Source organism: Mycteria americana, chromosome 5 (assembly GCF_035582795.1).
Source record: "Mycteria americana isolate JAX WOST 10 ecotype Jacksonville Zoo and Gardens chromosome 5, USCA_MyAme_1.0, whole genome shotgun sequence".
NCBI lineage: Eukaryota > Metazoa > Chordata > Aves > Ciconiiformes > Ciconiidae > Mycteria > Mycteria americana.
Genome location: NC_134369.1, coordinates 12,464,321 through 12,492,087, shown reverse-complemented (window position 1 = coordinate 12,492,087; position 27,767 = coordinate 12,464,321). Strand labels below are relative to the sequence as shown.

The 27,767-nt window shown below is 38.2% G+C and overlaps 2 protein-coding genes across 7 annotated transcripts; both read right to left on the bottom strand.

The window, feature by feature from the left end:
• Positions 1 to 455: 455 nt before the first annotated feature.
• RNF141 (ring finger protein 141) lies at positions 456 to 13,332 on the bottom strand. Of its 6 annotated transcripts, none has more exons than XM_075502148.1 (6): positions 13,107 to 13,332; positions 10,889 to 11,091; positions 9,282 to 9,363; positions 8,071 to 8,252; positions 4,688 to 4,795; positions 456 to 2,960 (listed from the first exon to the last, which is right to left on the bottom strand). In XM_075502148.1, exons 2-6 carry the CDS (start codon positions 11,071 to 11,073, stop codon positions 2,810 to 2,812), a joined length of 708 nt encoding a protein of 235 aa, XP_075358263.1. In that variant the 5' UTR covers positions 11,074 to 11,091; positions 13,107 to 13,332; the 3' UTR covers positions 456 to 2,809. The 6 variants fall into 6 exon arrangements, with proteins under 6 accessions (XP_075358263.1, XP_075358258.1, XP_075358259.1 ...); XM_075502143.1 differs by having other exon boundaries at positions 9,255 to 9,363; positions 13,107 to 13,328; XM_075502144.1 differs by having other exon boundaries at positions 9,255 to 9,363; positions 10,889 to 11,088; positions 13,107 to 13,328.
• A 3,025-nt stretch (positions 13,333 to 16,357) lies between these two features.
• LYVE1 (lymphatic vessel endothelial hyaluronan receptor 1) lies at positions 16,358 to 26,424 on the bottom strand. Its single transcript, XM_075501606.1, has 6 exons — positions 26,343 to 26,424; positions 21,509 to 21,668; positions 21,263 to 21,402; positions 18,408 to 18,707; positions 17,562 to 17,640; positions 16,358 to 16,809 (listed from the first exon to the last, which is right to left on the bottom strand). The coding sequence occupies exons 1-6, from the start codon at positions 26,422 to 26,424 to the stop codon at positions 16,623 to 16,625; spliced, it is 948 nt and encodes a 315-aa protein (XP_075357721.1). The 3' UTR covers positions 16,358 to 16,622.
• Positions 26,425 to 27,767: the final 1,343 nt, after the last annotated feature.

Here is a 27,767-nt window from a genome sequence, read left to right as displayed (position 1 = left end):
CAGAGTGAGTCTTTTTTGCAGAGCTGCATTTAAGCTACCTTGTTAATATCACACTTGGAAGCTTGAGACATCTGACTCATAATGGCATACTTTTAACCACACCACCTGTGCAATGCAATTGTATTTAGACCAAAATTCAGTTTTCAGACTTTTGTGGTATTAAAGCCAAGAGATTCCTTAAGCTTAAAAGAACTTTGACATTTATTCCAAAGTGACTTTATTGCACAATTCATACATAAAGTTTAATATACTGGAACGTCCTTAGCTATTAATACAATCTATAATGTTTAAATTACAATTTCACGTTAAACCGGTAGGAAATCTTCACTTAACACAAGAAAGTTTAGTTTGTTCTAATGCCCCCCACCAACACCTATTAGTGTAATTCACATTTTCAAGGTCTAGCTTCTGGAACCCATTGCCATGTCCCTGCCAATGCAATTCCTTTTCCAAAATTCCTCTTCCAAAACTGTTTGCTAAATGTAGCACTTCAGACTAGGTAATACCAACCAGTACTAAATTACTAGTTTTTCAGTGTTAATGTACCTATTATCCCATATAACATACAGTACATATATTTTACAAGGCACACATTACAGTACCTACACCACAGCAGTGTGAATTACAGCAACTTAATTAAAAAAAGCTGTACAGAATACAAAGTTTACTTTTTCACTGTTTAAATAATTTTTGCATTAGTTTACATTGTAATTGCAAGTGTCATTATGCTGCAATTAACAACCTGTTTGCATCATTACAAAATTACATTTTAAGAAGTTCATGTAAGTTCTCAGCAGAAAGTCAACTTATAAAATCTGAGTTCAGAAGTATAATTCTTGAAATACTTGAAAAATAAAGTTAGCTTGAAGCTTTAATTTAGATGCTCTTTCTGTTCCAGTGATATAAAAAGTTTTAAAAATTCAAAGGTTATTTTAAAGTTCTGAACATGGACTAATGCAAGGTCAAAAAGCAAAAGAAACCAAACTGGTGTGTGATTAGGAGTATTTGCAAATACTTCAGTGGAAAATCCCTGACCATTAACAATTTTCAGCCCAAATAATAACTGCCTTTATGCAACCCAACAGTCCATACATTTTCTGAAGAATCTCTCATTGATATCAAAGGATTAACAAAGGGAAAAAATTAGTTCTAAGCTATATACATTCATAAATGGATTTTTCAATAGTTAAATACAGATTTACACACTAAGCCACACTGGCTTTTAGACGATACACACAAGAAGAGTACGTTGCTTATCTGTCTTAACATCTATGATAAATTTGACAACTGTGCCATACGCCAAGCTCAAATGGGTGCCATATGCTATTCACGTTCCTTAACAAATAGAAGTATAATAGAGAAATGCCCAAGATCTGGTCCCCAATGTGATTAAATTATTTTGTAGCCAATTAAGAAAAATAACCCAAATGTGCATATCAGAACCTGTCTGTGATAAAGGCCTTAGCCTTATGGCATCACCAAATTTTAACAAGTATGGTAATTAAAAATGCAGCCTTACAGTAAGCAAGATTTATGCCGATATTCCCTCAAATGCTACACTTGAGTATTTCTCACTCAATAGCCTCAAGAGTAGTATTTGTTAATATATATTAAAGATGGGTTTCCTGAATACTAACAATTTATTTTAGACTGTCTAAACTCAGCTCTTTAAAGATTTTACTCTGCTAAACAAAGAAATACACTGTTGCACTCCAGTTGTGATATCCCTTTTCCCAAGTTGTCACATGCACATCTCTCTGCAAGCAACATTAGTATTAAAGTAGAAGTTTCTCTCTGCTACATAAAAGCATATTGCACTTGTAGATATAAAGCACAGCACCCTTACTTAGATTATCACCTTATAACTGTCAGTATACCTTACAACTCTGATTTCATCACTTCAAAAACTCAAGAGAAGCAGATAAAACCACAGCATCAGACTAAACTACACCTTAACTGCTAATTCGAAGTCACTCTATTCAGATATGCCTAATGTTTAAAAATAATTTTGGCTGTTCTTGATCAAAAAACTATAAAGAAACTACTTTACTTTTTTTAGGATTGTGTATGAAACTGTTTAATGTTTCCAAGCTAATAAGACTATGCTAATCATTGTATTTAAAAAAAAATATTCTGAGAGAATCTTGTTAGAAGAATAAAGGGAAGTGCACAAGTACATTTACAGAGCTGCCTACACTCTCCAAAACAGATTTAAAATAATTAATACTAAAACTCTTAACAGATCATTCTGAAATCAGTATCTGTAAACACTAAAAGCAGCAATAACCAGCTACTGAAGAACAGGCAGTGGGACATCTCCAAGTCTCAGCAGTAAAATTTCAAACTGATAATCACTAGTGCTAACTTTATTCTCATCTTTATTCACATTTGTCATGAAACTAAAAGGGACTGCTTTTAAGGACAAGAACTGTGAGGTCAAGCCATCTGACATGGTTCATTTTCTGTAGCAGTACTCAGTGATGTTCAAACAGCAGTTAGCAGTTGTAGTTGTGCTGTTACAAATTGCTTCATCTAGTAGTCGAACTGTTAATTAATATCAAAAGTTGTTGTTAAAATAAACTTTGTTAATGATCAAAGAGTTTACTGGAAGTACAGATTAATAATTAAGACTGCACACACATACACTGGCTCATATACCCTGTGTTTTAAGAGAGCAGCGTAGATTCACAGCAGCCAAGAAGAGAAGTAAAAGACAGATCGTGGAAGAACAGCAACGAGAGGTAAAAACAGACGTTTGTGGAAACGAAAGCTTCAAGTGCTTCTGCTATTATCAGGTTGTTGGCCAGTGTCAGGGTCTGTGAGGTTGGCCCGCCTCATCTACCATGTTAAGTATATAAGTAGCGATATCATCTTCTGTCGGCGCATCTGAGACCACCCAAGAATCACTTGCCCCAGTCACTTGCCGACGGCAGACAGGACAGCTTCTGTGACGATCACTCCTGTTCGGAAGCCAGAGAAATTAGTATTTTTCATTGATGGTCTCTTCCTGGGCAAAAAAAGCCAAAAGAGCCCCCAAACAAAAAAAAAAAATGCAACCCAGTGAGAACTTCAAGAATGATCAGGTTAACTGGATTAGACCACCTATATATTTTTTTGTTTAAAAACTTTTTCTTGGTGAGGAAGATTGGCCAACAATTCTGAATGTAGCTCTATTCTTTGTGTGATAAATTTGGAGTCATGTTCCTCATAATCGAGTTTGCTCAGGTTAAATAGAATGCATCTAGCTACCTGTCCAGAAAGTTTAAATGGAAATCCACGGTCTAAATTAACTCTTCCTATCTTTAGATATTCAGCTGAGGTACTTCAGAAACCAGTCCCCATAAGCTTCCTATGTAAGGAGAAAAAGGAACCCTTTTCCTGGGTCATTCAGCCCACTGAAGTTTAGAATTGGTCCCTCAGGGTCCCATCCCCCTCCACTGACCAACTCAGGGGTCCCAAACAATTATGCTGCTGGGCTGGCAGCCTCTGTTATATGCCTAGGTTAAGAAGAGATGAACCTTCAAAATTGAATACCAAAACCAGAATGGTATAACTGGAGCTTAGTTAAGAGTTCAGCTGAATCATTAGCCATAGTAGAATATAATCCGCTCTCCACCACAGCTGCTGAACTAAGCCCTGTGTTGCTGATAGATGATAAAATATTTTCCCAGAAAAGACGGATGACTAGTTATAAGCTGAAATCCAGTGATTTTTACTACGTTTTTTCCTTGTGGGAGCATGGTGTTAGAAGGGTAACTTCCTTGGTAAGCCTTTGAAAAAGCCACAAAACAAATTCTTATGCACAAATTATGTGACTTAAATGTAAAATTATTTGCATTAACTAGTCAAGAAAAGCCTTTAACTGGAGAATATCTGTATCACCTAATGGTGATCACCTAATCACTGCCAGAACACCCGCCTAATCCTTGTAGGTCTTCTGCATGGCCAGAGAAGAGCTATGCTCCTCCACAAACCAATTTTTGTCTCTCAGTTTTCCAACAACTGGTGTATCAGACAGATGCAGAAGCTGAAAAGCTGTTCAGTTTACTACAAAGCTGAACATATATTGTAAGATACATGTTATATATAAATTTGAAGGTGTTGCTATTGAGAAGAAATCTTTTCCTGGAAAAGTCAAATATATTAAAATTAGTAAACTGTATGCTATTTATTTCAAGTGAAAGCATAATATATGGAAAAAAATCCCTCTGATAGTTATTTCCCAAATAGGTGGTAAGACAGTCCAACTTGCCTTCATATTTGCATAGTCTTACAAACTATTGATTTTTTTCCTTAAAAAGAAGCCTTTAATGAGATTTTGTGAAGCATAACATGCCAGCATTGGCATATATCCTGTCTTCTCTAGTTCTCGAGCAAGAATACCATGATTTAATTTTACAACAATAAAAAGAGATAAGAAATTACAAAACAAATGTTGAAAAGCACTTTCACATCTCCTTTTACAAAATGAAATCTTCATAAGATGTTTACAAATTCTGAAATCCTTCTTTCCTTCTGCTGCAGTCTGATTTTACTCAAGCTTGTTATGTATCATATGTAAATTAGCGTGCAAATATCTTCAGACATTCAATTACATGGGAACTAAGGAATTTGTCAGACCAAACTGAAACACGTCAGATAACCAGTACGTACTATAAAATAATGAATATCCTTTAATACGTATTACCATTTATCAATGCATTTCTGGCAGAAACTGTGAGCACACGGCAAGATTAAATCAGCACGCCCATCCATGCAGATGCAACATTCCTCTTCATCCGTCAACTGTTTAACCCTGCAGAAGAGAAGACAGTATTTTCTCCCAGATAACTAGTATGTTTTATATTTATGCCCTAGTAACTACACTAGTTACTACATTATTCATAATAATTAGTGATGGACAGAAAGGAACACCTGTGCTTATCTGCAAGGAACGTGTAATTTCGTGAATGGACTAGTTACATCATACCAGCCTATGTCAGCAGACATAGCCTCAAGCTACCAACAAACAGCAGTAAATGAACTAAACTAAGTTAGAATAAGCATTTATTTTTTGCGTCATGTGGTGCTTTTGGTGTTGCAGAGGTTTATGCAAATCCTTTTTCATATCAATAAGGAAGTGTGAGAAGTTTTAACTGTTACATATCACATGACTGGGCAAAAGAACAGAAACACAGTTTACATTAAAGGCAGGAGAAGAATCTGCCTTCCTTTCACAGAGTGTCAGGCTGAACTACTTCATAATGAACTTTGTCAAATTTCTGCGTACTGGCTTATATTCTAGATAAAAACATGCGTGTTGAGAGGATCACTACTAGAATGCATATTCCCTAATTTCACATGCCATCAAAATGCCGAGAGCTAAACTGCTCATTAGATTGAAAAGGCTGGTTTTAGCTTGCAACACACTCCTATGATTGTTCCTTCAAATCAGGACTCTCAAGCTGACTATTACCACAGCTTTTCCCGTTAAGCTCAGTTAAGCTTCTAGGTGTTCTTGTTGGGGAGGGAACAAAAAACAAAAAACAAAACCAAAAAAAAAGCTAAAAAATTAGATCGGTCCCCAGGACAGACACTTTCATTTTATCTGTCTTCATTTTTTTTCCCCAAATAATAGGTACCTGTATCTAAAGTTCCTAAGAGTAGTATCTCAAATATTTGCATTATTAAGACTTCTCAAGTGTGAAAAGGTGCAGAGAATCCTCAGCCTTCACTGACCTAACTAGACATGTAAAGTTCCCTAATTTTATAGTCATGGCTCACTTCCAAGACAGCCAAGTAAGTGTTCCGAAATGTTTAGGTTTTCCAAAAATCCTGATTTGGGAATCCCTTCTGTGACTTGGGGCACAGAGGCACCATTCTAGAAAGAACAGCATTTCAGGAGAGACAGTCCACCTTAATGACTACTGACCAGGACGCTTTTGCTTAGGTACCTTGGGGGCTTTTCAAATAGAGAGTAATTTTTTAACTGTACAGATTAGCCAGCTAATGGACAGCAATTAACATGCTTTTGGTTTATTCTTCAGTAGGTCCTTGGGGTTTCCTTTTCAATTTGCTTTTTGAGAAATTACTTTAGAATGCTAGAAGATTTTTTTTGTAGACTTACAGATGGTGATTCGCATACAGTGAGGACAACAGTTTCCAAAAAACGCATCTTTTGATTAGCTCACTATGTTCTTTGGACTTGCTCCCTTTCATTTCCCTTCCCCATGCAACTCTGAGTACTAACCTTTGATAACACTTCAATTTTTGAGATTTGCTGGTGTATATACAAGCAATTATATTTAAAATGGATGCCCTATTTATAAAGTTTCTGGAACCTAAGATTTAGCCATAGGACTAAGTTTCTGACGAAATGGTAAAATACAAGAGTGACAGCCTAAGGAAATGCTTGTCTCTCCATTATCAGAAAGCATAAACCACTTACGGATATTTTGGAATGCTCCAAATAGGAAGTGGATGTTCTAGGGAAATGGGGTATTATTCCAGTGGAAGAAGTTCATATAAGAAGAAGAATGAAACAGATAATATTTGCTATTTTTGGACAGTGACAGCTAGCTCTTGCAGAGCTGAAGTGTCTAAAGGTGAGAAGAATTCAGGCAAATGGGAGGATACCACAGAAAAACAAACAGAAGATTTCCTTGGTGTAAAATACGTGAAGGTTCTTCAGCCTGTATTTTCCTTAATGACTTGAAAAACTTGGATAAGATACAAGCTCACTAAATTCCAGCATATTACCAGCATATAGAAAAGTATACTCATTTTCCGTTGTTGTTATTTGTCACTAATACTACCTCAAGCAATTAAGTTTACAAACACGAAAGATGCTCATGTCCCCCATCTCAAAGTCTGAAAATTGAAAAAGAAACTCAGCTAGGAAACCTTGTATCTACTCATTGACTTTAGCAATATATGAAGTTGTTTTGCATAAGCATCTGGGGTTGTTTTGTTTGGTTGGTTTGTTTGAAGTAAAAGGCTATTTCCAGATTTACATGTGTTCTAGTATAACCATATATCTTTGAGAAAGAGCAGGAAAATACGCTTTCCCAAACACGTCTACAATTTGCTACCTAATTCTAGCATTTTAATAACTCAGAAGAGCCAGTAATTTAAGATTATTTGTTCCCAAACAAGAGAAGCAGGAAACTAAATGAAAAGAACACATTCTGCAATCCACGGACATAGAAAAACCAGTGGGCTCTATCTGTAGAATGACAACATAGCCAACCCCTTTCTCATACTAACAGCTGGAGTCTGACATTCTACAAACAGTTAACTAGCTCAGCAACTTGTTTTGTTAAAATACCTGGCTACCAGCTCTTCACTGGCTGATATAGAGAACTATACCATTTACTACTTTTTCTTATAAAACTTATCTTTACCTCACTTAAAACTGAGTTAGAACTCTGAACTAATTCAGAAAGTTAAACGTAATGAACTACTGGTAGCAACATTTGCGCATAAGGAAAGGGTGACAAGCTTCTTGGTGTTACATTCAGTTTGAACTGAAGTTATTGCAGGTGTTGACCTCAGTTTTTTGCTTTTCCTCTAGTTAACAAAGCAGGATGTCAACATGTGTGAGACAGTTCACATTTTTCCAGTCTTACAAGTTAAATTATTACTATAATTGATGAGTTTCTAGTGGCAACAGATGGGAACTTGCACATGCCAAAATGTAAGAGAGGAAGAGAAAGTTTAAGTGGAACAATAACAAAATCTGTTTAAACAAACACTGTCAAAACCCCTAGATTTGTAGCTGCAGCTGATTCCACTTCCTCCTGTTTCCTTATTCAGGAGATTCAACATATACCATGTTTATATTAGAACTGCTCATTAAAATGATTGTTCTGAAGCTAAGGTATGGTAGCACCAACAGAATTTCACCCACGTACACTACAGCTCTCTTGGTACAAGAGAAGGTGTGCTATTCATGTTTGTCATGATACAAAGTCTGCATCTGCCAAGAGCATGCAGTTTTGATCATTAGGTGTCTGTAGTTCAGGTTTTACACACAACTTCCAAAATATTTATGTTGTAACTGTGGTCAGAAGCTAGAGTATATCAAAATACCTTCCCATCCACAAGCTGGCCTGACAAGATGACACAGACATCAAACTCTCAGCAGCTTCTTCAGAAGTACCACTCTGTGCAAGAACTCCTGCTGCTTGACTGGTGATGTCTTTATAAAGTTGAATGAATTGATACAAGTTCAGGATTCTGGAAGCTTCCACGATGCCACTTGTTTTATTTATCTTAAGATATAAGAATTGTTTACAATTACATATCAGATTTTTACTTGACATTGCTCAAAATTCTTTGACTGCACTGCAATTCTCATGGCAGTAGCTACTTTCCCAAGTGTCCATCACTATAATAGCAAATTGCAGTCTGCTTCAATAAGAGTTAAGACCTGCAAACACTGCTGTTTCATCATGAGGAATACCATAGTTAGGACTACATTTTTAGGGCAAGACAATTACCATCACTACTCAAATGGATTAGGTTGTGGGTAGGGACCTAATGCCTAAAAAACCTGGGCTAAACTTAGAACAAAGAACAGAATCATCAGTCATTTCATATTTGAACTTAAAATAGCCTACAATGATGGCTGCCTTAATGAAAACCAAGTGCAAACAGAAAATTACAAACTCTTAGTTTCAAACAAAGTTTGAGAGTTGGCTTTGTTGAAACTGCATGTTAAGGTTGCTCAGTGGATTCAGGACCAATTAAGGATGTTACTTGACAGAATAAAGAGGGGAAAAAGCTCATTAGAAAGAGCAAACATAGTAAGTTTTGTCATGGTCTTCAAACTAAGTTAAACATTTAACTTTTAGATTGGTTTTCTAAGGAATCAGAATAGATACAGTTACACTAGCTCAACTAATAATGCTTGGAATTGCTGACTAACTTCTACTACTATCAAACTATATAGTTCCCAGTTTGTTGTACCATTTGATTACCACGACTTGACCTCACAAATCATGTGAATTCGTAACTAATGGGCTGTAAGCGCTCCACTGGAAGATACCATTCCTTTAAACTTAGTTATGAAAATGTTTTTGTTAACCTGCTTTTTGCAGAAACTTAGAATTTAGCCTTAATTTATCTCAAATAGTATCCTTGAATACATCATCTGTATCAAAATATATACTCAAAATATATGTAGCAGGTACTAGATTTTACCAGTAAAAGTGACAGTCCTCAAATATCTGTACACAAAACCCCCACCAAATTAAAATTTTCAACAATCTTACTTTAGTACATATTATCCGAACAACCACCTTCCAGAAAGCAGAAGAATCAGAACCAGGCTGCACTTCAAATAACAGATGTTTGTCTTGTCCAGAAGCCAATTTTGCAGTACTGAAATAAAGAAACATCAGTTTTACATCACATGCTAGACATGCAAAGATCAGCAACCTCAGCCACTGCGGTATTAGTTATTGTTCACCTATGTGCTCTTTATCCTTAAAGAGATTTTATCAATACTGCCCAGATACATGAAATTAAAGAGTAATGACCTTCTTAGCATGTCTTGAAATATAAAATACATGGTCCATTTCACTTTAAATTGCACAGGAAATTTCAGAAAATGATGTGCAAGTCTTTTGATCCAGTATCAGCAAGCAAGTATCCTTTATAGACATTTTAATTTATACATACTTTCACTGTTTATTACAGTAATCATATAATCTTGTGGTCCAATCTAAAAAGGTTATTTCCTTACCATGTATGTAAAAAAAGCACGCAAGTACCAACACATGCAGATGAGGTGTATTTTTGTTAGTATATATTAATAATGAAGCAGTCAGGTGAAAGATTCAGGTGACCCTGAGATTTGGGAGTTTTTGGTTTTTTTGGTTTTTTTTTTTTTTTTTTTTGTTATGGGACACAGATGTAAAGGTCTATTCCATAAGAATCAGAATAAGCTATGTTACATTCAGGCTGAAGTAAACACTGTAAAGAAATAAAAAAACTTGAATAACAATGATATTTTGGAGTTAATTACACTGACATATGCTTAGATTCTCAGGCAAAACATAAAGTAACGTGCTTCAAAATCTATTTGTGTCTACCTAGAAGACAGCTATCTGCTCTTGAAGGTCATTCATAAAAGTATGACACTGTATAAGACAATTTCTAAACCGAATACAAATTCACATTATAGCTAAACATCAAACACTACCAAAAGCCACACACTACTAAGTCCCTTTTCAGCATGTACATTTCCACTTCATATCATTTTATACCATAACAATTACAACTCTGCTTTTTTTTTTCATTTCTTTTTACCATCAACGTATCAGTCAAACAAAAGGCAGGCTATGAAAATTCTTACTTATTCAGCCTTTTGTTTGGGATTATCTTGGTCACTGGTTTCAGATAGTAAGGCACATCTCATCTTTAATGAGGAACAGCATTGCATGTCCACAGAAGTGGGAGAGAGGGTCACAAACAGTTCTGTCTCAGGTACCAGTTTCCTAGTATGGCTGTATTGTCTTTATACGGCTCGTATTGCTACTTCCTACCAAACATGATGGGCACTCGAGAGGAAGAAGCATTGCATCTTTAGGTAGTTGGTGGAGGGGGGAAGAGTAAGGGAGACAGGTAACACTAACAAAAAGATACTGCTAAATGTCTACCTCTTGTGAACTTCTAAGAGAGAAACAGCACTTGCTGGAAGAAGAGTATTGAAGAACAGTGAATTTAAGGAGGAGAAATGGCTTTGGTTTTGAAGTGTAATTACAACCATTACAGAAACTTTAAGAACTGAAGGAAACATTTCAAAACCAGATGGCCAGTTCTGGCTTAGCCAGCACAGGAGAATATATTGCATACAAGGTCTCTGTAAAACATGAAAAAAAGAAGGAAACAAAGTAAGGCTTACACATCATTAAGTTCAGCTACTCTTCCCAGAAACTCTTCATATGTTAGGAAACCACTTTCTTGAACCAAAGAGGCATGCTTTGCTACTTTTTCTGGCAACTTGTTAATTACAGTTTGTGTGTGGTTTGAAATTTGTTGACCCATGGTGAAGTTCTTCACCTCAGTTCCGTAGAAAGAAGTTCTCATTCGCTTGTAGAGTCTCTGCTAAAAATATTTTAGAGAGTTACATTTATGTGTTCTGTGAATGGCTACTCCCTCATTTTCTTTTAGTGTAAGAGTTTAGCTACCCACTAACCAGCCTAATATTATACAGTAACACAATTTGAACAGTCAAATCAGAAACAAAGCAGAAGACTTAGAAGAGACTGGAATGTGGCATTAACAACTTATGAAAAATGTATTATTTTGCTTACAGCAATACTTATATTAAATAGCGATAATTTTTCATGCAGATCTTTCAGCAACTCCAACACACACATACAAATACATCCAATGGAATGGAAGAGAAAATCTTAAGATGACAATGGCAATTTATGACAATCTTTGTTTTTCCTAAATATTTGTGCATGTGAAAGTCAGAATGTCTACAAATAAGCATATCAATTTATGTCTGTACACAGACATTACATTAGGAATTAGCTTTCTTACACCAGACTGACATTGGCAGATCAAAAGAACTCTCACAGCATTCTTAAACTGGTAAGCCAAGGAATCCATGTCAGTATAAACCAATTTAGAAATCTCCCTATCTGCACAAAACACTCAACTTTAGGATGTATCACAGAACTGATTTGCTCAAACCTCTCCAACTTCAACTTGTTTCACCTTTCCTTTACACTCGTATCTTTTTCCCCAAAAGTCTGCATAAGGATCTACCCTATGCCTTCTGATTCTGAGCCTTTATCCATTTCCTCCCCTTGATCCCTCCCATTTGACATTCCCCCAAAATCTCTCTTTGCTGTTTGTCTTGAAATAGCAGAGGCATGCAAATTAATTCTGTCTGTAAAGAGTTCGTCGCTTGTCATGCAAACCAGTAGTTTCACACCCTTTTAAGAATTCTGCAGATAGAGGTCTCCAATGGCAAGCTAACTGCAGAGTATCAACCTTAACTTAAATATGGAATAATCTGATACTAGGTGCATTACAAACGCCCTTACGAGAGACATCACAGAAAAACAGAACATCATCCTGCATGTACGTATAGCTGCATTCGGGCATAAAACTGCCCAGGAACATGGTCTACAGCTATCAAGATCTTGCCACGTGTAAGAAAAACACAGCATACATAAAGCGAGTTCATATCAGAGCACTGTATGAACTATTCTGGTACGTCACACAAGAGAATAAACTTCCAAGTTAATGTTTGAATTGTGACCGATTTCTGTTCTCAGACAGATGTGTTTGTTCCCCCTCAAGTCGCTGTTCTCCTTCCAAATTACCCTCCAATCCTCTCCTCTTCCGCCGCCTAGGCCTTGCGCACACCCCCAGAAGATGCACTGGAAGCACAACCTCCCAACGGCATAGCCCTTCACCCTTCAAACACAGCCCATCCCACATCTTCCAGGTGCTGTGTTCCCTCAGCTGAAACGCAGTCTTCCTGAGGAAGCAAAGCGCCACGTGTGAGCCTACTGAACTAAGAACACAAGTCCATCTCGCAGAAAAGTTTGGACAAAACCCCCCATGCAAAGGCGTTTGCAGAAGTGTTTCCTTTCGTACGTGCCTCAAGATCAGAAGCACACCACACTACACGCAGATAAATCAGGAGTACCGCGAGCCTTCTTCCTTTCCAGCCCCTCCGAAAGGAGCCGACGAGCAGCAGGGCGCTGCCGCCAGCCCCGAGCGGCCAAGGCACAGCAGCTGCTTCCCTTGACCGGTTAACTCTCCTCAACGGCCGGGCTCCAGGCAGGCCTGCGCGCCCCAGCCCGGCTGCGTCACGCCCGTGCCGCCCGGCGCAGCGGGGCGGGGCGCGGTCCGCACCCCCGCCCCCCGCCGCTTCCCCGTGGCCGTCGGGCCCGCGGGTAACCGCCACTCGACCCTTCCCGCCCCGACGGACGCGGCAGCGAGGCCCGTCTCCGACTCAGGGAGGGCGCCCGCACCCAACGGCTTCCCCCGGCCCGGGCCCGGGCCCGGGCCTTGCTCTCCCCCCAGGGCGCCGTGACTGCGGGCCGCGCGCCAGCCCCCGAGAGGCCGCGGACGGAGGGCCTCGCCAGCAACCTCACCCCAGCGCCCCGGCATCCTGCTCGCCGACGGGGACCGGAGCGGGGCCGCTCCCCCGCGCGCCCCGGCAGTCGGCCAGCGGCGCAGGCGCAGGGGCGGCGGCAGCTCCCGGCGCGGCTCGGTGACGGCAGCGCGCGGCTCGCGCTGTTGCCAGGAGGCGGCGGACGCCGGGCCCGCCCCGCAGGGCCCCCGGCAGCACCGGCGGGCCGGGCCGGGCCAGCAGCGGGGAGGCGGCGCCGCCGGAGCCGCTGCCAGCCCTCCTCGTCGCCCGCGACGCCGCGCGGCCCGGCGCCGCCCCCCGCGTAGGGATCCGGGCTGGGAGACCGTTGCACGTGGGGGAGTCGGCGATCCCCTGACAGCTGAGCAGAGCAGGCCCCGCCGGAGCATCGTTCCTGTTCTGCAGTAGAAGCGGTGTGCAGAGTGGTTTTCTTTTAAGAAACGACTTGAATGGCCAAATCGGGGGGACTTGTCCACAGGCGGGCCTTGCTGCACCCTCAGCAGACGCCCGCTCGATGCCGCACAGCTCAGGTTTCCCGGCGTCTGAAGGGACGTAAGACTACCTATGCTGTTCTCTCTTTTCTCTTAACTCTAATAAATAGCAATTTAAATGATACTTAATGGAGTCTGAGTGCCTGCCTTGGTGGGATCAGCACAGGCCAGCAACTGCTGGTGCAAAACACCCCCCACCCTGCCAGAACAGCGGAGGGGAAAGAGAGCACCCCAGTCTGTGTGGAGGATGTGGGAGCTGGATGTGTGTGCCAAAGGGCAGTGCTCGCTGACCTTTCCACAAAAAAAACCCCAACACCCATAAATGATAACAAGCCATTTAGGAACAGAAATCCTAGAACATCCTCTAGGTCATCCACATCCTGATGCTTCAAGGTTTAATTCTAGAGTTGGGTTTGGCCTTTTAATTTAAAGAGGAGAAAAGGAGTAGTACTTCCCCTTCCTGCCTGCTTCTGTTCACACATAGACACACGTACTTCCCACAATAAAGGCACCCCTGTATTCCAGGCAGGGACTGGGCTGGACTGGGAACCTCACTGTATTTCCTGCAGGCCAACCACCCCTTTTGCCTAAGGTCAGCAAACATCTGTAGCCTCAGTGTGGGAATCTGAGTAGTGTTACTGTCAAATGACTATTACAAACTGTGACCTCCTGCTAGATGGAATTAATTATTTGTCAAAGATACTTGAGCATAATGCAATCTCTGAGACATCAAGGAACTTCATAGCTGTTGAGAATGTCTCGTAAAAAAAAGCACACGACACTTGAGAAAAGTCAGAAACATAATGAAGAATTTCTCTTAAGTTTCTGCTACTACCAGTTTAGGATTTGGTTTTTTGACACTTTCTGTCTACAATTTAAATAAATGTTTCCTGTTTGCTTTGTAGTGGCACATCACTTGCAATTTTATTCAACAACGAGCAAGAACATTTTGTACTGTCTAATTCAAACATGACTGAGTAGTACTCATTACATATAGACAATATCAAACACAGTACTTGTTGATTAGTACTTATAGCTAGCTTTTATTACATACAGAACAGTGTAACAGGTTCCTTTTAGCCTTTGTAGTGTTGGCATGGATTGTGTAATGGAAAGGAGGGGCAGATCAATGTATAAGCATTGGCCAGGTGTCAGTGTGAGGGTCAGGACGAAAGCTATCTGAGTTTTTAAGGTACATGATAAAACAAGACATTTATAGGTTAAGGCAATATCTTATTATATCAGCTAGGATAGATTTTTTTAGAAAGTAAGGGCTTTAAAAAAGCCCTTATTTAGATCTAAAACAGAAGCGACAAACTTCCAGCCGGAGTGGAACTAGAGAACAATTTTCCAAATTTCTTTAGGTGTGAATGAGACAATCTGAGAGAAAAGGAAGTTGATAGCTGTGGAATAGAGGTAATATCAGTAGGAGAGTAAGAGAAATGGTAGATAATTATCTTTTGGGGGGGCGGGGAGGAGAATAGACAAACAGGTAATTTCTAATCACTAAAACATGGAAAAGAGAGGCAGAAGGGAAATTGTAATATGTCACAAAAAAGTCCAAAATTACCTGGAATCCACTAGCGTTGCCTGTATCCTGAAGCCCGTTTGCTATTCTGACACCATCATGACAAGTGTTGGCTGTGGCCTTCCCTGGTGGCCTTGTTTCTGCTGTCTACTCTCACTGCTCACATGGCATAGAGTGCTTTCAGTCAGGTGGCAAGGAGAGGTACATGGCAGGAGAGAGACGTGGCATTACTGCAGTATTTTGCAAGGAGAGGAATTATTTAACTGAGTGGGAAGGATGTATCTAGTGCTTTTCTCTGTTGCACACTTTTCTGCTGAAATTCCGTTGATGGACATCTGAAATTAGCAGTTTTTAAAGCTGTACTGAATCACAGTCTTTCTATAGCAGTATAGCTTTAATGGCAGTGGTGGACTGCATCTCAACGCAGTCCAGACTCTTGGAGCCATGAAATATTTCTGAGCTATCAGAAATATTTCTGAGCAGTTGTATTGCTATTTTATTTAAGACTATGTTTTTCAAGCTGCTTGATCTAAAAACTAAAAATAAGTTATCCAAACCATTTATTCAAGAAAATATTTAATAAATTGGTAGTGTTCTTTTATAACAACTAATTACTTCTGTAACATTAAGGTTATATGAGCTCTTTTTACTGTGAGACAGTTTTCATGAGAATAAGTTGTCTAGACAAACATATCTACCATACTTTTTTTTTAAAATGAAGTACTGTAAACATCCCATACCACTTGAGATCTTTATTATGAAAGCCACACTTAAATATACACAAACGATCTTAAATATAACTGCTGAGATACAGTTCAAGGTCCGTTCCCCCCCCATCAAATATCTGATGCAGAAGAATGATACAGGTTTTAATAAATAAAACAGTAAATTATGATATGATGAAGATATCTAAGAATATTATTCGTTGCTGTATATATATAAACATCAGCATCTTTGTACCCTTCCTTGGGTATTTGAATGACAGTGGGATGATCCTTTGATTTTTTTACTCACCTGTAAACAGAGTTATTTCTTCTGTTTGTAAACAGACTTTTTAAAAATAGTATGCAACTACTTAATGGAAATAAGCTAATCTACATGAGGAAGAGCTACAGTATCATAATTTTATTTTAGACATTAAGTTAGGAGACATCCTCCAGCCAGATAAAGAAATCCTTTTCATTATATATTGGTCTGAATTCTGTGCAAATAGTTAACACAACTGCATGTCGTTAATAGCATATTCCTAATTACTTCTTTATTAAAGATGAAAAATTAGCTGTAATATGGATTTTTTATTTATTTCAGGTAAATAAGATATCATGTTCTTCTGCAAAAGCATTTATAGCTAAAGATGTAATTATGAAAAAAACAAGTTTTCATATGTTAAGATATAGAAAATATTCATTCATGAGTATTTACAATCACCCATGTTTAAAAGCATTGCTAAGTTCTGTGTGCTTTGTTTTATATTTCTATCAAGAAGTGTACATTCTTCCCCTTAAACTTCTGCTTCTAGACATTTTACTGTGGCCTCAGGCTTGGTTTTAGACTCTTCTACCTTTTTGCCATTATTCTTTGTTTCCTTCTCAGGTGTTTTGTCATTTGACTTAGCCTCTTTGAGAGCAGTAGTTTCAACCATTTCTTTTTGCTGATTCTTGTTTGAAAATGGGAAGGTTTTCTTGTACCTTTAAATAGAAAAAAGGATAGTGAGGCAGAGATGCTGACATAGTTTGGTAGTATCACTCAAGAAATAAAGTGAAAAATATCTAGAATTAACTTTCTTTGCCATACTCAAGCAAAAGTGTCACAGAGAATAGTGGCATGCTAGATCATTGTGCTTTTTCAAGCAGCGTGCTTTTTAAAGAAATATTTTTGTATTTTTTTCAAAAACAGACAATGTATATTCAGGATTCGTGGTACATAATGATAAAGCTATCTGGGCCAGGATGTGAGAAATGCACACAACTTTTTGATACGTTAATGATGCACTGTGTTGAAGATCTTTATGCATGACAAATGAGCTCAACAATTATTTTTTTCTGAACACAATCATAGTCCAAGAACAAAAACTTTTACTTTGAGTCTGACATAGAAAGAAACAAGAATAAAACTGCATAAACAGGCCTATATACAAACAGATGCACACTTCAGTGTTGCTATTTTGGCACACTTGGAAATGTTTCACATTAAGTATGATTGACTAATCAAAAATAGGCAATATTTGTCTTTGATTCCTTTTCTAAAGCAGGGAATAGGCAACAGCAACAACAAAGTTTATCTGCATAACAACAGGGTTTAAGATTTTGTTCTTTGTGCTACACTGTTATGTCAGTATTATTACTTCTCTGCTCTTTAGCTATATATTTAAAATATTCACTAGTTGTACTCTAGGAGTTAACTCAGTCCAAGAGAAAAAAAAAAAAAGAAAAAAACTTACTTTTTGACGTAGCAGACTGCTAGAACAACTGAAATAATGAAGAAGATGACTGCCAGTACAAGAAGTGCAGTGGGGATACCTAGAGATAAAAGTGAAGTAAGCATAGAGTTTTTATATATGCTTAATTCTGACTTTCTAAAGGCTCATAAGCATAAATCCAGATTCTTCTAAAAACAGCCTAGTGTAAGAGGTACATACACATCAACTCAAGAACAGAGGTATTAGGAATCTCAAAAGGTTAGTTACTCCCGCTCATTTTTTCAAGAGAAACTAAAACAGTTATTTAGGCAATCCCTGACAGATGTTTGTCTAATCTGCTCATTGGAGGGTTTTTACAACCTGCCTAGAGAACACATTTTTGTGATTAACTATCCTTACAGTTAGAAAGCTTTTCCTCATATTTAGTCTATTTCTCAGTTGGTGTATATTAGGATTACTTATTCACACCTCGTATCTCGAGAACACCTCCATATTTGGAGAACAACAGTTCTCCTTAAAACTTTCTTGGCTTCTTTTGTTTTTAAGAGCTTGCTGAGTTTTGCATTACTCTGAGTACACGGTGTTTGCTAAGACTTTCTCAGAAATGTATTTACCACAAATCACATTAACCAGAATGAACTTCCACCATTTCATATTAAAATATTATCAAAAAGTATAAAATAAGATCTTACTTCTAGTTAAAAAATATTTTAAAATCCTCTGCCTTATAAGCTGTGCTTTTGCAAGACTATAACACTCCTATTCCACCTCCAGGTTCAGCTATATCAAAATGGATGCTGGAGTAGCAAACAACAATAGCAATAAACTAGCTCTTCTGATTAAATAGCTACCATATATGGCCTTTACCTCCGAAGACAATGGCATCATTCTTAAAGGCAGGATGGGCAGTGTAGTTAGGAGAGTGAGTCAGTGAGTATTCCTCTGGCATTTTTGTAGTAGTCCCCTCTGTTGGTAATATAGTTTCAGTTATACATATTACGCGAAATTTTATATTTTTCAGGGATTGTTCTGACTCAGTCACATTGGACACTGCTGTGATGCTCTCAGTCAAATCAGAGCCTGAATATGCAGTTAAGTCCGTTGGTGCACTCGATGAAGGTAGTATGGTTGTAGTTGGGTCTGGTTTACAGGAATTAATGTGAACATCTGCAGCAGAGAAAGGAAATACGTAAGAGTTGTTTTGGATGTTAGTTTTGTAATTACTGTACACACATGTTTATTGAAATTGTTCCTCAGTCATTCCCTTCTGGAAATTATTATTTCTTTATTCACAAAACTTTTACCCAGATCAGGCATGCCTATTTCAAACATGTGGCTACAACCCAGATTATGCACCTTTTATCATTACTCACATAGTTAAACGCTTTTTTGAGCAAGTGTGGTGTTCGTTTTATAATTGCATACCAATGACAAGATTCCTCCTTAAAAGTACTTAGAATAATAATGCATATAAAAAACAATAATATGACCTCCTGCAGGGCAGGAGACTTAACTGCAGATGCATGATTCAAAAATATTTCTATTATATTATGTATATGTTCAAAACATATGCATGCACTGTTGATACTTGGAACACTACTTTGATTTCCTGGAAACAAAAGTAGCCCATAAAACTTTCAGGTAAACCAGTGTGAGATAAAAAAATGACACGATTCTGATGGCGACTAGAAGAAACAAACTTCAGGCACACTCAGGAATTAAGTCATTTAAATGATATGAATGTTGCCTATGTAAGAAGTGGGTGCAAGTGGACTTTTATATGTAAATGGCAAAGCTGAGTTCTGAATCAGGCTCCTGTGAAAATTCTTCTTTTCTAGTAAGTTCTATATCCTGTAAAGCCATAAAAATTTCACTAAAGTAACAAGCAGACTACAACATAAATAACAGGGAAACAACGTAAGTACTGTTCTGCAAATGAATCCCCATGGGAAGTCTGATGACGCAGTCACACTCACAGAATAAAAAGCTGAATGGCAGGGGCTTTTTACTTTTTCCACCATAGGTTTCAAGTGATTTTGGCATTTCTTTGGCACAAAGAAAATTGACAGAATGAGCTTCTGCCAAATATTTTGGGTAAGAAATGCCTAGAACAGGCAACAGTTTGGCAATTAAGTTAAAGAAATGTAGAGTCAGCCCAAAGTTAAATAGACATTACTTTAAATTATTTTCTAACCATTCAGCAAGCTTAACTTTGTTCACATACTGTAACAGTATAATTTTTTTTTTAATTAAAGCTAAACAAAGCAAATAATTTGGAATTACTTGCTACCTCCTTAGCATTACCCAACCTACCCAACATTTCTGATGCAGAGTGACACACATTTCATTCACTGAAACACCATGTTGCATAGGAAGAGAAGAAATAACAGTACCAAGAGGAGCAGCTTCTTTTAGAGCATGTTGCCCAAGTACTAATTCACTTATGCATTCATCAATAAAAGCTATGGACTGTAGAGAAAAAAACTAAGTTAGCCCAATCATGTCATTTTTAACTTTACAGGTTAGGTGATAAGTCAATTTTTAATGGTGTTTTCTCTCTGCAGTGCTTTCTTATCATCAGTCAGATACTTTGTAAGATGACTACTTATATCACCTACCCTTCTTCACTAAAATGGCCCAGGATCAAGAACAAAGTCCTACTGGTGAAGGCATGGCCTTCTTCCTAACAGCTTTATCCTCAGTCTCTTCATAAGCTCCAATGTTCACACTCACCAGACATGGTCTTAGGTGTTCATATTTTTGCATGGGCATATCTTGCATATCCATCTTTCTCCTGCTCTTTCCAACCCTTGTTCACACATCTTTCCTGAAAAATTTCAGGATTTTGTACATAATCTCTTCCTCTTGTGATCTAAAACTTATTGGCAAGGTCTAGGGACTGATTAGAAATAATTTATTGATCCTGCATATGGTCTAATTATGGCGATAGTTGTTACATAATAACCATAGATATGGGACACTAGCAGGAACATAATGCCTCTAGTCAAATACTTATTTTTAGTTAATACCACAGAAGTCATTAAGAAACGGTACTGATCTATTGTGCTGAGGAGATCTCACTCATATCAAGGCCCAAGTTCCACTGTTGTATCTTCAATCTGGGAATAGACAGTCAAGAATGAGGGGAAGGACAGGTCTTTTCACACATAGGTTGATGCACATTAAAGGAAGCTGTTTGATTTTACTGACAACAGATTGGGAATCTAGTTAATTTTATGGTCTCTCAGCTGTTCTATCTTATATTTTAATTTAGTTTAATGGATACATTTCTTTTTATCAAAAAACATTCAACTTTTCCTGAAGTACCCCACTCTTGGTCTTTTTGCAAGAACACACACACCACACACAGACACCCTGGTTAAAGATTTGATTCACTGTCTTTCAAATTAACGTGCCTAAATAATCCAAACATATTCAGAGCATTGTGTCAACATTACAGAATGGTAAAAGCAACTCTTCTTCAAGAGCTTTCATGGCAGCACCAAATTATTAATTCAGATTAAGTGAATTGACCTTTTGTATTTCTTGGAAGTTTTTTTCCCCTACAGAGCTAAGTACAGCTTGACAACATTTAAGACTGAGGAGGGGGGAAGGGCCAACAAATTATAAGAACTCACTCACGTGTTATGATTTTTTCATGCAGATATTAAAAAAAAAATAAAAACCAAACCACAAAAAATGTAGTTGTCATGCTTACATACCTGAGGAATTGAAGCAGTAAACCTTAAATGTTTTAAAGGGTTCAGCATGCCATAGCACTAGTCCAACGTTTCCCTTACCACATTTCTTGTTGGATGTTATCCGAGGAATGACAACCAATCCATCTTTCACCCATCCATAGCTACAATAAAAACCATCAGTCCTTTTAATATTAGATTTATCACCAGCCTCAGATGTGTGTAAAAGCATTCACTAAAGGTAATGAGACACTAACTGATGTCATATACCTGCATGTTTCAAAGCCATGTTTCAAAGCCTTTTCAACTTGGTCTTTACTTGCCAATTGTAGATTAAGTTGATTGCATGCATTACTTGCTTCTGAGAAATTCACTTTCCCTTCAAGATAAATTCCTACACCTGTGATCCTGCAAGGTGAAAGAATGGAACCTGTAATTTAGACACAAATATTCAAGGTTAGTATTTGAATATTAACACTTTTTTCCTCATGAAGAATTTAAGATCACATGCAACTGAATTGAACATTGTTAAAAGTTTCTACCTTGAGGACAGTAGAAAACTAATTTCTAGCAAAAAAGACATACTTTAAAAATAGAACATATTTTCTTAACACAATAGTCTAGAATTTCAAGAGGTTTGGCTGTTATTAGACTAAATGCAGATACAGTTGGCATTTGAGTCATTACCTGGAGTCTGTGTCTTACTAAAGACACTTTTATGTGTCTTTAGTAAGACACATACTTATTCATGCAAAATGGGAAGAGCAATCAGACAGGTGTTTTTTCCTTTTTTTTTTTTTAAATTAAAATGGTAAAACTAACAGTTGCACTGAGGCACTGAATCTGTCAGCACACCACTCTTACCAGTATGAGTTCTATCAAAGCTATTATACATAATTTTTCTTGGAATTAATATACCAATAAGAAAATAAACCTATAAAGATTTTATCATTCCTTATGTTCCTTATTTCTCCTAAACTTATCTTTTTTTTTTTTTTCTATCTTGGCATGATGCTTCTACCCCCCAGTCACTGTCAAGTGTTCAATTTACTGAGTGCTTGGCAGGCAGCAGGAAAAGAGAGGATAGGCCAGGTGAATTTATGACACTTTTCCCCCGTTCCTCCGCCATAGGCAGTTCATCCAACTTTTTTAGATAGCCACAGCTGGCACACTATTCATGACACCTGCACCAGGAAATGCATAGCTCTGGTCTGATTACACCTGCTCTGCTTTCTTAGCCTGTGTTAAGGACATAGGACAGAATTCAGGATTTGACACAGACACGGAAAAAGGATATTACTCTTTTGCCTCCATATTTCACCAGAAGCATATACTGGCAAAAAGATTTTTTTCTTTTTGAGTTACATACTGTAATTGCCATATTAAATGAAACATTTCAACATTTCATTGCAAACATTTCAGATAACCAACAGCCACAGGTGTTACTTCCTTGCTTAGTATGCTTTTCAGACTGTGTGCTCACCAGGTATGTACACTAATGAATACTTCATAAAATCTATGCGTCAGAATACAGGCAATCCACAAACTCTCAAGGCAGGATGAAGTGTTGCCTGCAGATCTACCACATCACTTCTTAGCAACAGAGGTTAAATTGAATTTTGTGAATGAAAAGACAGAACTAGCAGCCAAGCCACTCCCACTATGAGAAGGGGATAAAGAGATGACTAAGCTTGTGTGGAATGCTAAAAGAAAGGCAGGCTTTTCACTCCTGCTCCCACTGGGTGTGGTGGGGTTGGAAATGGCTTCTGGTAAAAGATGCATCTCTGCTGTCCTTCATTTAGTTTAATTGGACTTAAATGTTTGGTAGAGCAATCATTGAATTATGTGGATTTATCTCAGCAGCGATGGAGGCTGTGGCCTCCCATTAACACTTCCTGGTATGGTGTAGACCCAGTCACATGGCAGGTGAGCCACTGAACACTTGAGCAGTCCCCATAGCCAAATCGTGGCTGCATCCAGCCCTGAATGTAAGACAAGCCCAAACATATTGCATGAGGGTGCAGAGAAGCCCTATGGCTCAGTGAAGATAAGTGTGTAGATATCAAGGACCTCAAGTCTATCCAAGTAGTCCCTGTGTGAAGATGATTCACACTGTCAAATTTCTTCCTTTTAGCCAGCCTGTCTTCATGAATGTCCTCTTGTATGTCTTAATTTTGGCCAAAATACTTCCGTGTCAGAGAGGTCAAACACTGGAACAGGCTTCCTAGAGAGGTGGTCGATGCCCCAAGCCTGTCAGTGTTTAAGAGGCATTTAGACAATGCCCTTAACAACATGCTTTAACTTGGTCAGCCCTGAATTGGTTAGGCAGTTGGACTAGATGACCATTGTAGGTCTGATCATTGTAGTATTCCAACTGAAATAGTCTATTCTATTCTTTCTGTTCTATTCTATTCTATGTGTTCCAGTATTAAGTTTTCTTGATTCCCTTTTGCTAACAGGCAACTCTCCTGGTCCTCTTGAGAATTGTTTCTGGTTTCCTGAATAACTCCCTGTCTCAGCTGCTGAGGCACATCCCACAATTCCTCTTTCTTAGTTTTCAAGACCCGACTCCTCCTTTAGGGTTTATGCCTAATTCCTTGCTCCGCTTACTACTTTTTATGCCCAGACTTCACTCTTACTCTTATTGCTTACTTAGTCAATTATTTTCCTATCTTTAGATTTGAGCTAATACAACTTTTAAAAAATGTAATGTTGAGAATGAAAGTTTCTCAATGACCAACTTTACAAATTTCAAATAAAGCTGAGCCGCTGACTGAATGGAATTTCCTGAAACCTTAGAAAGTTGCCTAGATACTTGTAAACTGTTACAGTCTTTAGTCATTCAATTACAGGACAAATATTTTTACATAAGAATTGTATGATAGATACATAGCATAATATAAAAATTCAGTACCAGAAAATTAAGTCTTAAGAAATGTGACTGTAGGACATTGACCAAAGTTGTACTTTAGAATTCGCTAAGCCTTTTAAAACAAAATGGTGAAGTAAAAGAAAATTTTTGGAAAAGTTATCACCTTCAATCTAAATTCCAGATGGTTTTACAGTGTGAGGAAGAAATCCAGAAAGAGAACAGTAGCCTCTTCAAATCTTTTCATCACTTCTTAAATCACCTCTGAACTCAGTTGTAAAGATAACTGAGTTTGTACAGGAGACAGAATAATCCTTTAGAAGCATATTATCCTTTTTGGTCCACAAGCTGCACATAGCTGTACTTTAAGCTTTGCTCTATTTAGTTAACCTACTAATAATGGGACATTCTCCTCAGTATTTGAGTCTTCTGTGAAAAAATCTGTTTTACGGAGAAAGGTGGGAAGACCTAGACAGAAGAATCTCACCACAAGACAAAGTTGTCACAGGATGGGAGGAAAATTGTTCAATTTTTGTAACCTACAGGTATTGGCTTTATTGTGCTTTAGTTCTCTTCTTACTTTTTTGGGGAAGCTGTTGTTTCTATCTCTTTGCCTTGCACCACACCTTCACTCTGATTTATTAGAGAGAGTTTGCTTTGGCTGCTGTTGTCAGGGAGCAGCAAGAATGAGGCTGTTCCACAATGAAAACGGAGCCAGGAGCCGAGGGTGACCACAGCACAGGCAGGACAGTGCCCTCACCCACCAGGGCACAGTCCCACAGCACCTGAATAGGACCACAGTGGTGACAGGGGCAGGTTTCACTGGCAGCCCCAGAGACAGCCAGACAATGAGTCAGATGCAGGGTTCATCCAGAAAGTCCATTTGGGAACAGCAGAAGATGGTGCTACCTATAACATGCCTGAAGTTCATCCTGGAGACAAGGCTACCTACAGCCTATGTCCAGAGTCCAGCCGTGAAGCCAAGTCAGTAAGTCACTACAGGAGGGGACGGGGCATGCTACAACACAGCTCGAAGACACAGCTGGAGATCAGCCCTGAGCTTAACTGGAGCTCTTGGACCAATGAGCAGAGGGTGCATGAGTAGGTACCCCAAGGGAGGCTTGGAGGGAAACTAAGGAGCCTCCTAACAGCTAGAAGGAATATAGTCTTAAGACTCAAGCTCTCCATTTCTCCAATGAAAATTATTCAGTGGTTAGGATTGCTGGAGGAGACTACTGTTGTTAGGTACTCCAATCCTCTGGAATTTCAATAGGACTTGAGTTGAACATCTAATTCACTCAGTCCAGGTTTCCTTCAGAAGCCTTTCAGTAGAAAAGAAAATCAATTGTCTGCAACAATGGTGTATATTCTTTTACATAGGTAGAACAAGCATTTAGTCCTTGCAAATTACAATGAAACATCTGGAAACATCTGATGTACATTAAGTATCTAAAGATATCCTAGTAGCTATTGCAATTAGAATAGATTGTTTCAAGTTGATCATGAAATTTGAAGGAGAAGACATTAAAATTTCACTAACGTATAGAAAAAAGGGATATTATATGACCCTGATTGAAAAAATAGGTTCATATCATAATGTTTGAGGGAGGAGAGTTATCTAAGAACTGTGCCATAAAGTTGGCAATTCCCTATGTTAATTTTTTCAAAAAGATAGTTTATACAAAATAGGAACTTTTGCACTGTATGAACCGAAGACAGGCATGACTGCCCTGGAGATGAACTGCAAGATCCCTGCCACACATTTCCTTCAATGTTGCAAATCAAGACAGCTTGAGGATATTGCAAAATCAGTGCAAAACACTTTGCATTAAAGATTTGCATTTTATCACAGACACAGAGAACTGGTTTCATGCATGTTTTGCTCTCTAAGGATTGTACAAAACTGTTTGCTGTGGTATTTTAAATAATACAAAATAAAATCACATTTCAATAGATCTGAACTTGCAATACCATGTCTTTAAAACAAGCAGTTCTGTAGCATTTGGACAATGATGTTACAGCATTTAGACAGTAATTAAATTAGACTAACAATGAAAGTTCCCCTATATGCTAAAGTAGTTTTCATTGCACTGTATTCTTAAAACCCTGTGGTTTCCTATGCCAGAAACATTTACACACGCTCCCTTCCCCCCATTTTTGTTTGCAAATCTAGCTACTATTTTCAAGTACTTTACTGTTCAAATAGGAGACTTTAAAAAGTAGAACTTTACATACCTGTTATAAAGTAATTTTGAGCCATGAATGTCATAACCCAGATGAAAAACACTGCTGAGGTAACTCCAAAATAATTTGCCATTGTCACCAACTTGGAAAATTAAGAAATTCAAGGTGACTTGTCTCCTGTGCTAAGAAAATTTAAGGTATTAGATACTGCAGACCACCTTTGAGATGACTTCTTGAAAGCAACTACAGCTGTCACTGCACTGCTTCATAGAAAGAATGTCAGCGTAAATGCGTTGACTGTCCCACTCAAAGGTGAGATCACTGACTGGAAATCCCTAATCACCCTTTACACTTTCTTTCATGTAGGGCTTGCTGGAAAATTTAACTACTGCTGACTCAGAAAACACAGCTGAGGAAGGGAGATAAGACTGTTAGACTGCTAAATCAGTAAACAGTTTGAAAGAAGTTTTTCTTTTGCTATTTTTTCCTGTTTTACTGATTAACAGCTCATTACTCATGTTGTCTATTCATCTGGTAAATAAAATGAATTCTCTATTGTATCACAGCATGTCAAGCAGGATTTTTCTTTTGGAATGGGAAGGGCATCCATTCCCCACTATCCTATTTGTCTTGATGTAGTACTTTTACCTTCCTTTGCCTTAGAGTTCCAATGCAAAAATAGGTACCATAACACAGAGATAATATGATACCTAGTTTTGAACAGATTTGGGGACACACTACCATAAATGGGATTCCTTGTGAGACTGTAGGGACAGAGGTGGGAGCCAGTCCCTTCACTGCTGCCTTTTGTCAAGTTCTAACAAACAGTGATTCCAATAGACTGATTCAAAACACAGATTATCCTTATGGCTATAACTTAGAAAACCTTCAGGAAGTCTTAGAAAAGATTTTTTTTTTTTTTTTTGCAGAGATTCCAACAAACATAGAGCAGGAATGGAATTCAAGAGATCAGCTGGTTCCCTTTACTGTCAGTAGGATCAGCTGTATTTATGTTATTCCTGACAGATGTTTGTCTAACCTGTTCTTAAAGACTTCCAGTGACAAATTCCTAACATTTCCCCAAATGCTCTATTCCAGTGCTTCACTGTCCTTTACTGTTAAAAAGGTATTCCCTAATCTAAACTGACTTACCCATACTGTGGTGTAAACCTATCACTTCTTTTCCTGTTGGAAATGGACATGGAAAATAGTTTATTCCCTTACATTTTGCAACAATCTTATGTATTTAAAGACTTATGCCTCTGCTCCCACTTTTCCTTCAGCTAAGAAACCCCAGCTTGCTCACTCTTTCTCTCTAGCTGAGGCCTTGCCAATGCCAAGTATTGATTAATAAATTACTTTACCTGCTTATACACTTCAGAATGGTATGAGCCTTTTTTTGCTACAGGATGATTTTGTTACATCACGTTCAGTTTGTGATTCAGTAAACTTTTAGATGTCCTACATCCCCAGGCT

Bases quoted from the DNA above. Each gene is read 5' to 3' on its own strand.
- RNF141 (XM_075502143.1), bottom strand. From the start codon at position 11,073: ATGAGAACTTCTTTCTACGGAACTGAGGTGAAGAACTTCACCATGGGT. The intron at 8,253-9,254 runs GTAAGATTGTTG...TTATATCTTAAG, and splicing joins TTCGGATAATATGTACTAAA to ATAAATAAAACAAGTGGCAT. The intron at 4,796-8,070 runs GTATTTTGATAT...TCTCTTCTGCAG, and splicing joins GCCAGCTTGTGGATGGGAAG to GGTTAAACAGTTGACGGATG.
- LYVE1 (XM_075501606.1), bottom strand. From the start codon at position 26,424: ATGGCAAATTATTTTGGAGTTACCTCAGCAGTGTTTTTCATCTGGGTT. The intron at 17,641-18,407 runs GTAAAGGCCATA...TTTTATCTCTAG, and splicing joins TGATGCCATTGTCTTCGGAG to GTATCCCCACTGCACTTCTT. The intron at 16,810-17,561 runs GTAAGTTTTTTT...TTCTATTTAAAG, and splicing joins GCAGTCTGCTACGTCAAAAA to GTACAAGAAAACCTTCCCAT.